The 12927-nt window shown below is 35.8% G+C and overlaps 1 protein-coding gene across 1 annotated transcript in view; it reads left to right on the top strand.

Annotated features, from left to right (window-relative positions):
- Positions 1-12286, top strand: part of LOC126456541 (uncharacterized) — a 185935-nt gene extending 173649 nt beyond the window's left edge. The window contains exon 6 of the mRNA XM_050092289.1: positions 11780-12286. Within this exon, the coding sequence (XP_049948246.1) occupies positions 11780-11940 (161 nt within the window). The 3' untranslated portion in view covers positions 11941-12286. The remainder of the gene's footprint in view (positions 1-11779) is intronic.
- Positions 12287-12927: the final 641 nt, after the last annotated feature.

The following is a 12927-nucleotide window of genomic DNA, read 5'->3' as shown; positions in this document are numbered from 1 at the left end:
TCAAATCTCCAACATCGCTGCAGCTGGAAAAAGATCATGCAAGAACCGTCTGCAAATTGCTGCAGATTTCAATGCTGGATCATCAGTAAGTCCCAGCCTATGAACCATTCAACGAAACATCACCAATATGGGCTTTTGGAGCTGAAGGCACACTCGTGTACCCTTGATGACTGCACGACACAAAGCTTTACTCCTCGCCTGAGGCCTTCAACATCAAAATTGGACTGTTGATGACTGGAAACATGTTGCCTGGTCAAACGAGTCTCATTTCAGATTGTATCGAGTGGATGGATGTGTATGGGTATGGAGACAACCTCCTAAATCCATGGACCCTGCATGTCAGCAGGGGACTGTTCAAGCTGGTGGAGGCACTGTAAAGGTGTGGGCGTGTGCAGTTGGAGTGATGTGCTACCCCTGATGTGTCTAGATAAGACTCTGACAGGTGACGTGTGTAAGCATCCTGCCTTATCACCTGCATTCATTCATGCCCACTGTGCATTCCGACAGACTTGGACAATTCCAGCAGGACAATGCAACACCCCACAGGTACAGAATTGCTACAGAGTGGCTCCAGGAACACTCCTCTGAGTTTAAACACTGTCACTGTTCACTAAATGAAAGGGGTGTTACGTCTTACATGATTCATCTTTCATATGTATATAAGTGCAACATTCAAGCTGGAGAAACGTATTTTTCTCAATCCATGACATTTTTGTCCATAATACTGTCAAATATATAGCCAAGGTTTATTTGTCAAAAGTGCCTATACAGTTGTGACATATTACTTCATTCCACATACAGCTTACAATGGTAAAATCCAGAAAATTCGATTAATCCGTAGGTTTACCAACAATCACTGCTCAGGTACATTGCAGAGCTTTTTTTAAATGTGTGGAGTAATTGTATCTAACGAGTGTCATAAACTATGTGAAAATTGATGATACAGTCTTCCAACACTATTTGCGATTCATCAGTCAACTTACTGGGGTCAGATCCTGGAAAATTTACCAATTGAACCAAGATTGTGCAGCATGTTACTTTGTGATGTTGCATTTGCAAATATGGCTGGCAGCAGCCTCACCTTCCCAGAGGTTTTTGCTACTGATATGGATAATCATCATCAACAAAAAAGTATTTTGCTGGTGGTAGGCATTTTGATCATACTGCTATGCTAAATGCATTGCAAGCATGTGGAGATGTGTGGACAAATGGTGGGTTATGTAGGGGTATGCTTCTTTAAACTGCCAGCAGAATACTTTGTTTGTTAGTCAGTAATTCCTGTGTGAGATTGTAATCATCAAAAATGTGCAGGATAGTTCTTCTTTTTCAGTATATTTTTCTGTTTCTTTTGCAAGGATGCAATATACATGTCTAGCTATGTTATAAGCATCACTTTAATACATTATACGTCTCTAAGTTTCCTTCCTCAGTTGTGATTGTTGCTGCATTAGTGGTGGTATGTATAATGTTGAAAGGAAACGCCCAGAGAGTACATTGCAGCGATATACGAGGGTAATCCCAAAAGTAAGGTCTCCCATATTTTATAAGTACATAGACCTGTTTATTTCTACAATGGTTTACATCAGTTTACAGCTTGAACATTTAGCTATTTTTCGACATAATCATCATTTCTGTCGATGCATTTTTGTAGATGCTGTGGCAGTTTTTGTATGCCTGTGTCATCGCTGAGACCACAATTAATGCTGACAGGTGCCACGAGACTGAAAAAACTCAAATGGGCAATTCAGAACCGGAGAAGAGGAATTTTGAGCAAGGGCGTACACATTCTCCATGACAATGCTCGCCCGCACATCACTCGGCAAACTGTTGCTCTCCTGCAACAGTTTCAGTGGAACATAATCACCCAGCCACCCTATAGTCCTGACTTGGCACCCAGTTACTATCACCTGTTCCCTAGGTTAAAAGAACATTTGGCCAGAAAGCGATTCAGCTCTGACAATGAGGTGAAAGAAGAGGTTCACAACTTTCTGAACAGCATGGCAACGAGCTGGAATGACATGGGCATACAAAAACTGCCACAGCATCTACAAAATTGCTTTGACAGAAATGGTGATTATGTCGAAAAATAGCTAAATATTCAAGCTGTAAACTGATGTAAACCATTGTAGAAATAAACAGGTCTATGTACTTATAAGAAAATAGGAGACCTTTCTTTTGGGATTACCCTCGTATATTACTTCCTCACACAAGTCTAGCAAAATGCCTAAAGTGAGAAATTACAGATATTTACTGACATCTATTCTTTTCAAGTGAATGGGGCTTGATAAGTGTTAATGTATTCTTCGCAACACGGTATGTTGGTGCACGGGTGTTAAACACCTTATTACTCAGTATAGTTCTCATATATATAAGGTAGGATCATCACAAAAAAGTGTTGTAGTTTTGAATGTCCTTTAAGTTCCTAAAAATTTATGTAGATTGCACAGACAACTAAATATGATGAGTTTGTGAAGGCTCCATGTGGGGGTAGTATATACTCTAGTTGAACTCTGTTATGATGCATATTCTATGCTAAGAAAAGTATGATGAAATTTATAGGCTTCTTTGCTCATTGCTCTGGAGAGCTACAAATCTACCTCTACCTAATTTCTTGCCCTTAATGAAACTATTATGATCAAGATTTATGGCAAATTTCATGTTCCTGTGTTTGAAAATGCAGTTACATTATTGTTGTCAGCAATCATATTTCTGTAATTGTTACATCACAGTTTTTTAAGATGCAAGATGACTTGATTGTAGCAAAGGAAAAGCACAAGGAATGTGAAGATGAGTATGGTTACATATCAAGACATTTCACCGGTTGTTACAAATTTTGTACCTGATACAAAAACATAACAGTCACCTCATCTTATCAGTTACATGAGATAGGCCAACAGGAAGATATTTTAACCAGTAAAGTTCGTAATTTTAACACAGACTGGACATTCAGCATTGATGATGGTTTTTATCAATTGAGGAGGGCTGGAAACTTTCCCTAGCAACACCAACTGTTAATCTGTGGCTTTCTGTAACTCCCTGTACCATACGACACAGCTTTTATGTACACCAGAACATGCAGCTTAAAAGTAGTGAAACCGGTTGTGTGGGTTTCTAATTGACTTAAATAAATACAACTACAGTGGACTATTAGACTTTTCATTCAGTTTTATATTTTTAAACATTCAACACCTGCATTTAAAAACCTATTGTGCTGCATGAATCGTCAGTCAGTTGTGTATAATTATTTTAGTTGTGGCTGCCCCAGTTTTCAAATTATACTGTATGTGTCTGGATACGCCATTAGCTTGGTGAACAGTTGCTCAAAACATGCACTGTGCCACTGTCACAGCCTGATGCAGGCAGTATCATGCTGTGTGTGAAATTCACCTGAGCTTTCATAGGATAGTAATGACACTTGATAGTAATCAAAGGCACAGTTATAGCTGTGGATTACGATAGCATTATTGGGTCTACCTGCATCCTTTCATGCTACGGCATCTTCCAGCAGGGTAACTGCCCATGTCAAAAGGCTGAAACCATGCTACAGTGGTTTGAGGTGCACATTAGTGAGCTGATGTTGATATCTTGGTAACCAAATTTGACACCTCTGCTGTTTGGTGAATTATGTTGGCTACTAAATATCCCTTCACTGCTTTTCTGGGTTATGTTTACTATTGTGAATGAGGTTTCTTCCATTGCGAAATTACATAACTCATTTCAGTTTAAACTTTATTTTTTTAACATCAGTCAACGCTTCATCATGCAGTGGGAACTACAAGTAGGAATATCAACTACATAAGGAAAAGGATACATTGCTACTCACCATAGAGATGACACATTGATTTACAGACAGGCACAACAAAAAACTGTTACACATTTAGTTTTTGGCCAAAGCCTTCTTCAGAAAAGAAGACACACAGACACACACACATATTCATCATACAAGCAAGCAAGCACTCCTCATGCACACGTGACCACTGTCTACGACAGCTTGGATCGAAATGCCAATTCTTTTCCTTATATTGTTATTCTTCATCACACAAACATTTCAAAATATATATTCATAGCTAATACTGTGTGACAGTAAATCAAAAATGAAAATCATTTTTTTTATGATCCTTCCCATATCTCACTACAGTCATACATAAATTACTCTCGGCTTGCCAAGTCTGCTACTAATAACTGTCGGTGTCAGTGATTACTTTACATCCAAAACATGCAAAGGTACATATCTCCAACAAAATCAAAACTTTGATACTAAATTAATTGAGAAATGAAATTTAACATGAAATTAACATTCAAAAAATTAAGCATAGAAATTCATTGATTATTAATTAATTGTTACAGTGGTATAAGTAATTTCTGTGTGTGGATGACATCCTAATAGCTATTCTAATATCAGATATCATCATTGTGTTTTTAACTGAATAATTATACACTAATTGTACAAATATCCCATGTAGAAGTGTGAACCATTGCTTTAGCTACCATTAAAACTTTACAAGAAGGATCTATCACAGAGTGAAGCAAAATACTTATGACAAAGGCAATCTTATCACTTGTACATATTGCATCAACACAAACATCAGTTTTATATCTCAAAAATCTGGGTGCGTTGTATCAATATTGTGAAAAGGAAAGTTGCTACTCACCATATTGCGGAGATGCTAAGTCACAGATAGGCACAACAAAAAGATTGTCACTTTGTTGTGGCTATTGCTGACTCGGTATCTCCACTACATGGTGAGTAGCAACTTTCCTTTTCACAGTACTGTTACATTCCATCGTGGATTTTCCATTGTTTGATGCTTTGCTGCTTTGTTTTATCACAGATTTACTTAAAGGAAAAGAAAATACTTATGCATGTTTGTAAAACAAGATAAGTTACATAAAAATAATAAAAAGTATGCACACAACCTATATGTTATCAGTGAAGCACTTGTTTTAAACAAAAGTAGCAAAAGAGGGCAAACACACTGTTTATGTGCAGTCTTCTGTAGTGTAGTTTCACGTAAATAATAACTTACTCATTAAAAGTGCAAAGATGACAAACCTTTTAATCATTAAATTGAATGTGAGATAAGATACACAAATACTTACACATATTATATTATTATTATTATTTTATTGCGAGTTCTGTAGATCCTGATAGCAGTGGAGTTGCAAGGATATGGAACGAGTCAGTATTTTTACAGTGTTAACAACACAGCAGCACACAATGTGGTTGATTCATGACAAGACTCATAGTAACAACATGGTACATTAGAAGAAATAAAAACATATTACATACATCAGAATTAACACTTATGTGTACACTTTAAGATTAACAATATCAAAGTATTTGAGGAACAATACAACAGTACAGCAACAAGTAGTTTACATTTATGCTTACATTGCATGGCTAACTCGGTTGTATAATAAAAACATGCTCCTATGCCCAAAAAAAATCATTAATTGAATAGAATGACTTTTGTATTAAGTATTCCTTCAGTTTTCTCTTGAACTTTGGTGTTTCAGGAGCAAGACTTTTGATGACACTGGCTAGAGCATTACAAATTTTGATACCATATAATTTACTCCTTTCTGTACAACGGTGAAGTTTGATTGGTTATTATGAAAGTCCTCTTTTGACCTTGTGTTGTGACCACAGTATTCACTATTGGTTTTGAAGAGAGAGTAGTTTTTATTAATGAACATACAAGGGAGTATATGCACTGAGATGTCATTGTAAATATCTGTTGTTTCCAAAACAGACCCTTCAGGAGTGCCTTGGTTGCTCACCACTCATGATACGTATTGCTCTCTTCTGAGCAAGAAAAACTTTTTTTGCCAAGGGCTGGTTGTCCCAAAAGATGATTCCGTAAGACAAAAATGCATCTAAATATCTGAAGTAAGCAGCTCTTATGGCCTCCTTATGTGTACTGAGATATCATTGTAAATACCTAGAGTTTCCAAAACAGATTCCTGCATGGGTGCCTTGGTTGCTCACCACTCATGATATGTATAGCTCTCTTCTGAGCAATAAAAACTTTTTTTGCCAAGGTCTGGTTGTCCCAAAAGATGATTCTGTAGGACAAAAATGCATGGAAATATCCGAAGTAAGCAGCTTATATGGCCGCCTTATATGTGGTTGATGCAATTATGCGTAAGGCAAATGTTGCAGAAACCAGCCTTTTTTTATAGATCTAGGATATGGTTGGACCAATTTAGTTTGCAGTCTATGTACACATCCAGGAACTTAGCTGAGTCGACTTGCTTTATTTTTTGTCCATTACATTCTATATTTATATCCCCTGGTTCTTTATGTGCCATATGAAACTGTACATGATGTGGTTTTTTTATATTCAGAGAGAGTCCATTAGAGTTAAATCATTTCAGAATGTCATCAAGTGCATTGTTCGCGTGTGTTTCCCGGTTGTTCCCTGTTGCTTGATCAACTAGAAGAGAAGTATCATCAGCGAATAGGGTGAACTTGGTCGCTGACATGGTGCTGTGTGGGATGTAATTTATAAATATAAGAAACAGTGAAGGTCTCAGTACCGAGCCTTGAGGCACTCCAGTGTTAACTGTGCCCCACTTGGACAGAGCTGGGATTCCGTTATTGTCAGTAATTATTATCCTTTGTTTCCTATCTGTAAGGTAGGATGTAATCCCTGTCCCCATTATTCCACGTAACCCATAATAGTCTGCTTTATTTAGCAGAATTTCGTGGTTGATACAGTCAAAAGCTTTGGATAGGTCACATAGGGTTCCAACTGGTGCCAATGTTCTGTTAAGAGATTCAAGAATTTGATTGGTGAAAGAGAAAATAGCATCATCAATTGATAGACCTTGCTGGAAACCAAACTGTCATTGACTGAGAGTGTTGTGGCTGTTCAGATGATTAACAATTCTATGGAATCAGTTTCTCAAGGACCTTTGAAAAACATGTTAGCAAGGATATTGGTCAATAGTTTGTTGCATCAGTTTCCCTGTTATACGGAAAAAGTCATCTACTCTGAAAAATAAATGAAATCCATGAAATGTCATAACCTAATTACTAGTGCTCGGTATTTGTAGCAATGTGACAAGAAAGATAAACTCGATTAAAGTAATTGAATATAAAGTTGGGCTGAATGGAATTACAATGATTAGTTAAATTTTTAAAATGTTATAAATTTAAGTACTGAATCAATGAAAATTAACAGTTGCCACATCACTACATGAGCAAAATTCCTGTCTTTTAAAACTGAGAAAATTACATCACAATGCTTGGTTTTGTTGCAAGGTGAAAGCAGCACAAAATCCGCACATACTGTTCTGACATAATTTCAAATGGATATGTAACAGTCAACAAATACCTATCAGTTAAGTGGCAACTGATGGAAATCAATCAGTAAGAATCAAAGACCAACAAAATGTCATTAGTAGTAAACAGTTATGTAAATGCAAAAATCTTGTGACATCACTCACTGTAATGCTTACTGTCTTTAATGTTACTCAAAAAGTTATTTATCTTTATTTTTTACTGAATGCTGCCTTTTAGCTTGAAAATTATTGTAATGATATAGCATCAATTTCCTGTGAGTTACATTTATGTAATTTGCAATGTCAAAATTTCAGTTGTAAAAGAATGGCACATTTCATGATTTGATTTTATTGGTTTCATGCAACTTCAACTTTTATTACTACTCATTAACAATTACTGCTAATTACTTTGTGCAATTACTACTGTCATTTGCTCAAGATATTAACTAATATTTATGACTGACTGCAGTTGCATAAAATTGAAAACTAATTTATCCATGAAAAATTATCAAAAAATATCTTATGCTGAATCTTGCTCTATTAAGTACTGTCTTTCAAATTACTATTTTCAAGAGTTGAGCACTTCTGTTAATTGCAGTCTTGACAGTTATTGAAATTTTAATTACTATTATTTCTTTCATAAAACACTGCAATAGTTTCTCAATCATCAGGACTCTCTCAGATCATCAATAATGGATAGGGTGGATTCTTCTTAGGTATTTTTCCTTGGGTGAAATTGAAGGTCAACACATTAGTATAACTCGGCATCATTCACGCAAAAATGAACTACGAAACTGGCTAGCTGTATAAAAGTCTGACCAAATATTTAGTTGGATCTTACATCACTTTGAGATGTTGTTGGTGCAATGTAAGGCGTTGTTCGTTGGCATGTGTGGCACAGGCTTGTTTTCTTGTAGCTCCATAACAAATTAAACTGGCCCCACAGTACTCTTCATGTTGATTTGCATCCTCTTGTAATTTTACTGTGTCCCTTTAAGGCCATATACTTTGCCTGTCAACAATAAAATTATTTGCTGAGCCATTATATACTTTAGCACCACTGCATTATGACCATTTCTCACCAAAAGAGACGCTGTGTGACTCGACTTGTCTGTCTCTCTCTCAACACTCTTCTACATTCTACTTTGCATTCCACCGAATTGCTGGTATGCTTTCACACCCAGTGATAATGCAACTACCTTTTCACTATACACTTTGACAATATCTTATCACCCTGTCTGAGCCAGCAAGTCTACTTACACTAGCTTACAACAAACATTTACTTACCTTTACAATGAGGAAACATTTCACATCTTCATACAAACATTAGTACACTTATTTATAATGTCTGATTCATCGAAAAATACATCAAAAAGTAACACTGCAAGGAAAAATTTTGGTAGGCCACAGAGTTGTGTTGTAGCATGTCTTTGCATAGCATGTTGACTACTCCAGGTGTGGTTTGGATGGCCTAGCTGGTGTTGCCACTTCACCTGAAATTTTGGTTTCTAACAGTTGGCTTCTTATCTCAAAAATACTCAGTTTATGAATTTCTATCATTTGGTAAAATTTTGACTCAAAATATTTTGACCACAGTATGTTTGAGAAGTCAAAATTATTCCATTTATAGCAAATATTCTCTAATGACTTAAGTATCATCATAGATATGAAACTACATTATCCTTCCTTTGAAAAATAATGAATTGCACATTTCAGGTAGTAAAGCTCTTTTGGGAATGGGAACACCCCCCCCCCCCCCCCCCCCCCCACACACACACACAGAGAGAGAATTTAATTACTATGTAAGATGTGCAGGAAGATATATTTTTTTAAATTATGTTTGCCGTTTTGTGAAAGTTGCAATTTTCTACATATCAGTAAATGCTATACACTTTGTTTACAAATTCTACTTCACCCTTCTTCAAAGGAGAAAGGAACTTGAGCACTAACAGAACTATGTTTGCTAAATACTTTGTAATTTAGCTTTGAAAACTGCCAAAGAAGTATAGTTGCACACATAAGATTTTAAAATTAGTTTCAGATTTTTTACATTGACAATGGATACTTCATTTTTCACATTTTGTTCGTCTGACTCACACCAACAAACTGACCAATACATCATTTTAAATACTATTGTTATTATTATTATTATTTTTATGCAGAGGATAAATTTCCCAATTTCTTGCTTTATTTATCAGTGATGCTGCTATGGTGTTATTATGATGTAGCTATGTGACATGTGTATGTAAACTCGACAAAAGGCAACAGTTGGCTGCGTGATCTTGAAGGAAAATGGCAATCAGCATGAACCCTCACCAACTGATACTGTGGCAACTGACCTACATGTGAATATGTCAGTCATGTGCAGCATATTTCTATTCTAACCCAGCATCTCTCCGCATGCCTTTAAACAAGCATCAGTATTTTCATTTGATGTCAGTGTTCTGTTGCCTGTTTCTCAATAGTTTAGAAAGATACACATTTGATTAGTGTGCCTTTGTGGACATTTTAAATATTAATATCCTTCATAGAGGCCAGAGTGTTTCTCAGTTACTTGCCTGCCTTTATCAGCTACTGATGTTCAATATCAGCTTGTTACAGTGCTAGTGCTGTAACCACTGTAAATCTATGAGGATTATTGAATTAGTAGGCCTGATTTTGGAGTCATAGTTTTTAATAAACTTAAATGTTTTCTTTGACCCCCCCACCCAATCTGTGCACTTCTAACTGAAGTGATCAGTGGAAGAAAGTGCTAAGCCTCAGTTTAATGAAAATTAGGCTGATCATGCTATCTGTTTTGGTTTCAACTGCACTACATGCTAGCAACCAGTAGTTTTCATTTGAAGTACTAGAAAGCATTTGTTGGCCATACCTTTTTTGCATTACCATATTTATGTTCTTTTCTTTGGATGAAAACAGTGCCACCCCACAGTATGAATATGGCAGTGACATCAAAATCTTGTAACCGAGTACAGTGGACATATAGATGCTGGACAAGGGTGTTATTGACTACAGTGTTCAATTTATTACTCATTTCACAACTGATATCTGACAGTGATACATATCCTGATTGTGCACCAGGGAAAACATCTGATGTGAAGATACCACAAGTTTAGCTTACAGCATTATATTGGCACCAGTCTAATCTCTTAAAGTTTTAGACACTGCATTTGTTAAATTTTTGAGGAATTCTTTAGTATTGAAAACATACAAATGCAATGAATATTTACCTATAAATGCTTGTAAGGTTGTTTCAGTCACTGTTTCACTTTACATTGCAACAACAGGAAATAAAGCAGGAAATAAAACTCTGATGATGGCCAAGCCATTAACTTCAAACATGATGTTTGCCTTAAATGAGAATACATGATTCCTGTGCCAATGAAACATCAAGTGGATGCAGACTTTTTAAATGTTTCATTACAAAAAAGAAGTAGAGGCAATTCCTACTATCTTGGAGTTAGGAAAAGAATATGATAGACCTAATCTAGGGCTGCCATACATCCGGATTTCCCCAGATTTTTCCTAGTTTTGAGGAAATCCAAGGGTGTCCTGGGGGGAGGGGGGGGGGGGGGGTATCCATTGCGTATAAAGCTCTCAGAAGTATGAACTGCTGACACTCAGTCAAAAAATGCCACAGTGTTTCACCTACTCAAACATAAATGAGGGCTGGTGCATAGGTAGTTATTGCCTGTTGTTTATTAAAAAAGACAGCGTCAAGAACAGTTAGACACTCTCCTGTACATACATTTTCCACGCTTCTTTATTGGCCCATTTTTCATGGACAGACTGTATATGTCCAGGAAAATAATCCAATTTGATCCAAATGTCCAAAATTTCAAAATCTTTGTCCAGGGTTGACAGTTTAAATGATGGGTGTTGACCTAACTCTATCCTATTAAGAAAAAAAATAAGAGTTTTAAAACAGTTACCACATGTAAATTATTCTTATTTTGAAAGGCTGCAAGTGAATAAAGAAGAAAATGAAGATTCAAAATTGCTTTATTAGTTTCGTGACTATGCTTAAAAAAAAATCCAAAATTTCTGCCTTGAGTGTTTTATGAATATCGAAGTATAGTTTATTTGTGGGACAAGTTTTCACTGACCAGTATTCTGTTTTCTGATGCAAAAGAATATGATCACAAAAGTTTGAAACCACTTTATGCATTAACTTATCATACAGAAAATCAAACTTTGTGACTTTGTCACTATTTTAAGGCTCTTAGCAGTATTACTAAGAATGTTTTTACCCATTTAAGAGATTATATATGTAACCAAATAGTGTAACAATTTGTAGAAAAAATTACAAATAGATCTACCTTGATTTACAATTTAGAGATTTAACCAAACATATAACATACAAAAACTCAAAACTATGCTCTCATGAGTTAACACATTTTTCCACCGACTCCTTTGGTTGCAACATTTAGTTCTGTATAATTGTGTAGAATACATTTAGCAATTTTTCTTAAAAGCATATAAAAATTTACAGGTTTCTGTCAGTGGATGGTCGTGTTCAGCTACTACCGTCAACTTGTTGAGGCCAGCAATGCTCCGTGCTCAGCCACTACAGTGATAACCCCTGAAGCTACATGTGTTACATCAGCCAATTTTGGTTATCCAGAACCTTTGCTCAAGCCCTCAGAAGTATGAACTGCTGACGCTCAGTCAAAAAATGCCACAGGGTTTCACCTACTCAAACATATCTACATTTTGTTATACAGCAATTTTACTATGTTCCATTTATTGCCAATGAAAAATAAATTCATTTATTATTTCTCCTTGTTTAGGCTTACAACACTTTCAAATTAACTTTGTATTTTTGTTTTTTGAAACCATAAATTTTTCGTAATATGTTGTTAGATAAAGCATTATGTTTAGAACAGCTTATGATTTGAAATTAATTAAAACTGATCTCTAAGTTCAAAATAATGTGTTAATGTAAACAGGTGGGGAAGAGCCCTCTTATGTCATTAATAAATGTATTGTAAAATACCTATTTAAGAAAGGATTTTTGTCTTTTCTCAGCATTGCATTATTTTCCTTTTAGTGTTAGCAAAAGCATGATATTACATCTCATACACGTATGAAGACACATCAGTTTTCACTACATAGAAATTCTGAGTTCCAGACAAACACATGGAAAGTACAATAAATTTCTTAGTTTTCAAAACCCTTCTTCTGAACTCTTGGTTATGTTGAATTGCTGTATAAAAGCCATTTTGGCATGAAACCTCAATGGTAACATGGACATTTCTTATATCATACCCCACACTCGATTCTCAGATACGAAAACAATTTAAGCAGTCGACAGAAATCAATGACAAGGAATCCTAAATAGAATCTAGCCAAAGTCTGTAATGCAGGGTATCTATATTGCTTCTGCACACTTACAAATGAGGCATCCTGAAGCAAACCACAGTAAATCCACTTTTCCCAAAAATATGTTGTTGCCACCATTTTATTTCCTATGATGCTCACTTACACTCTTAAAACAAGAGAAAAACAGTTTGTGCCAACCCTAAAATGTATCTGCAAAATAGCCTACAGGTGCACAAGTTGGTGTGTCCAGTTCTCTTTGCAAAGCAAAACTAAGTGAATCCATTGTGTGATAGAACTTGGTTTATCCTTAACAAGTTT

This window comes from Schistocerca serialis, chromosome 2 (genome assembly GCF_023864345.2).
Source record: "Schistocerca serialis cubense isolate TAMUIC-IGC-003099 chromosome 2, iqSchSeri2.2, whole genome shotgun sequence".
NCBI lineage: Eukaryota > Metazoa > Arthropoda > Insecta > Orthoptera > Acrididae > Schistocerca > Schistocerca serialis.
This window is presented reverse-complemented; position numbering and strand designations above follow the sequence as displayed.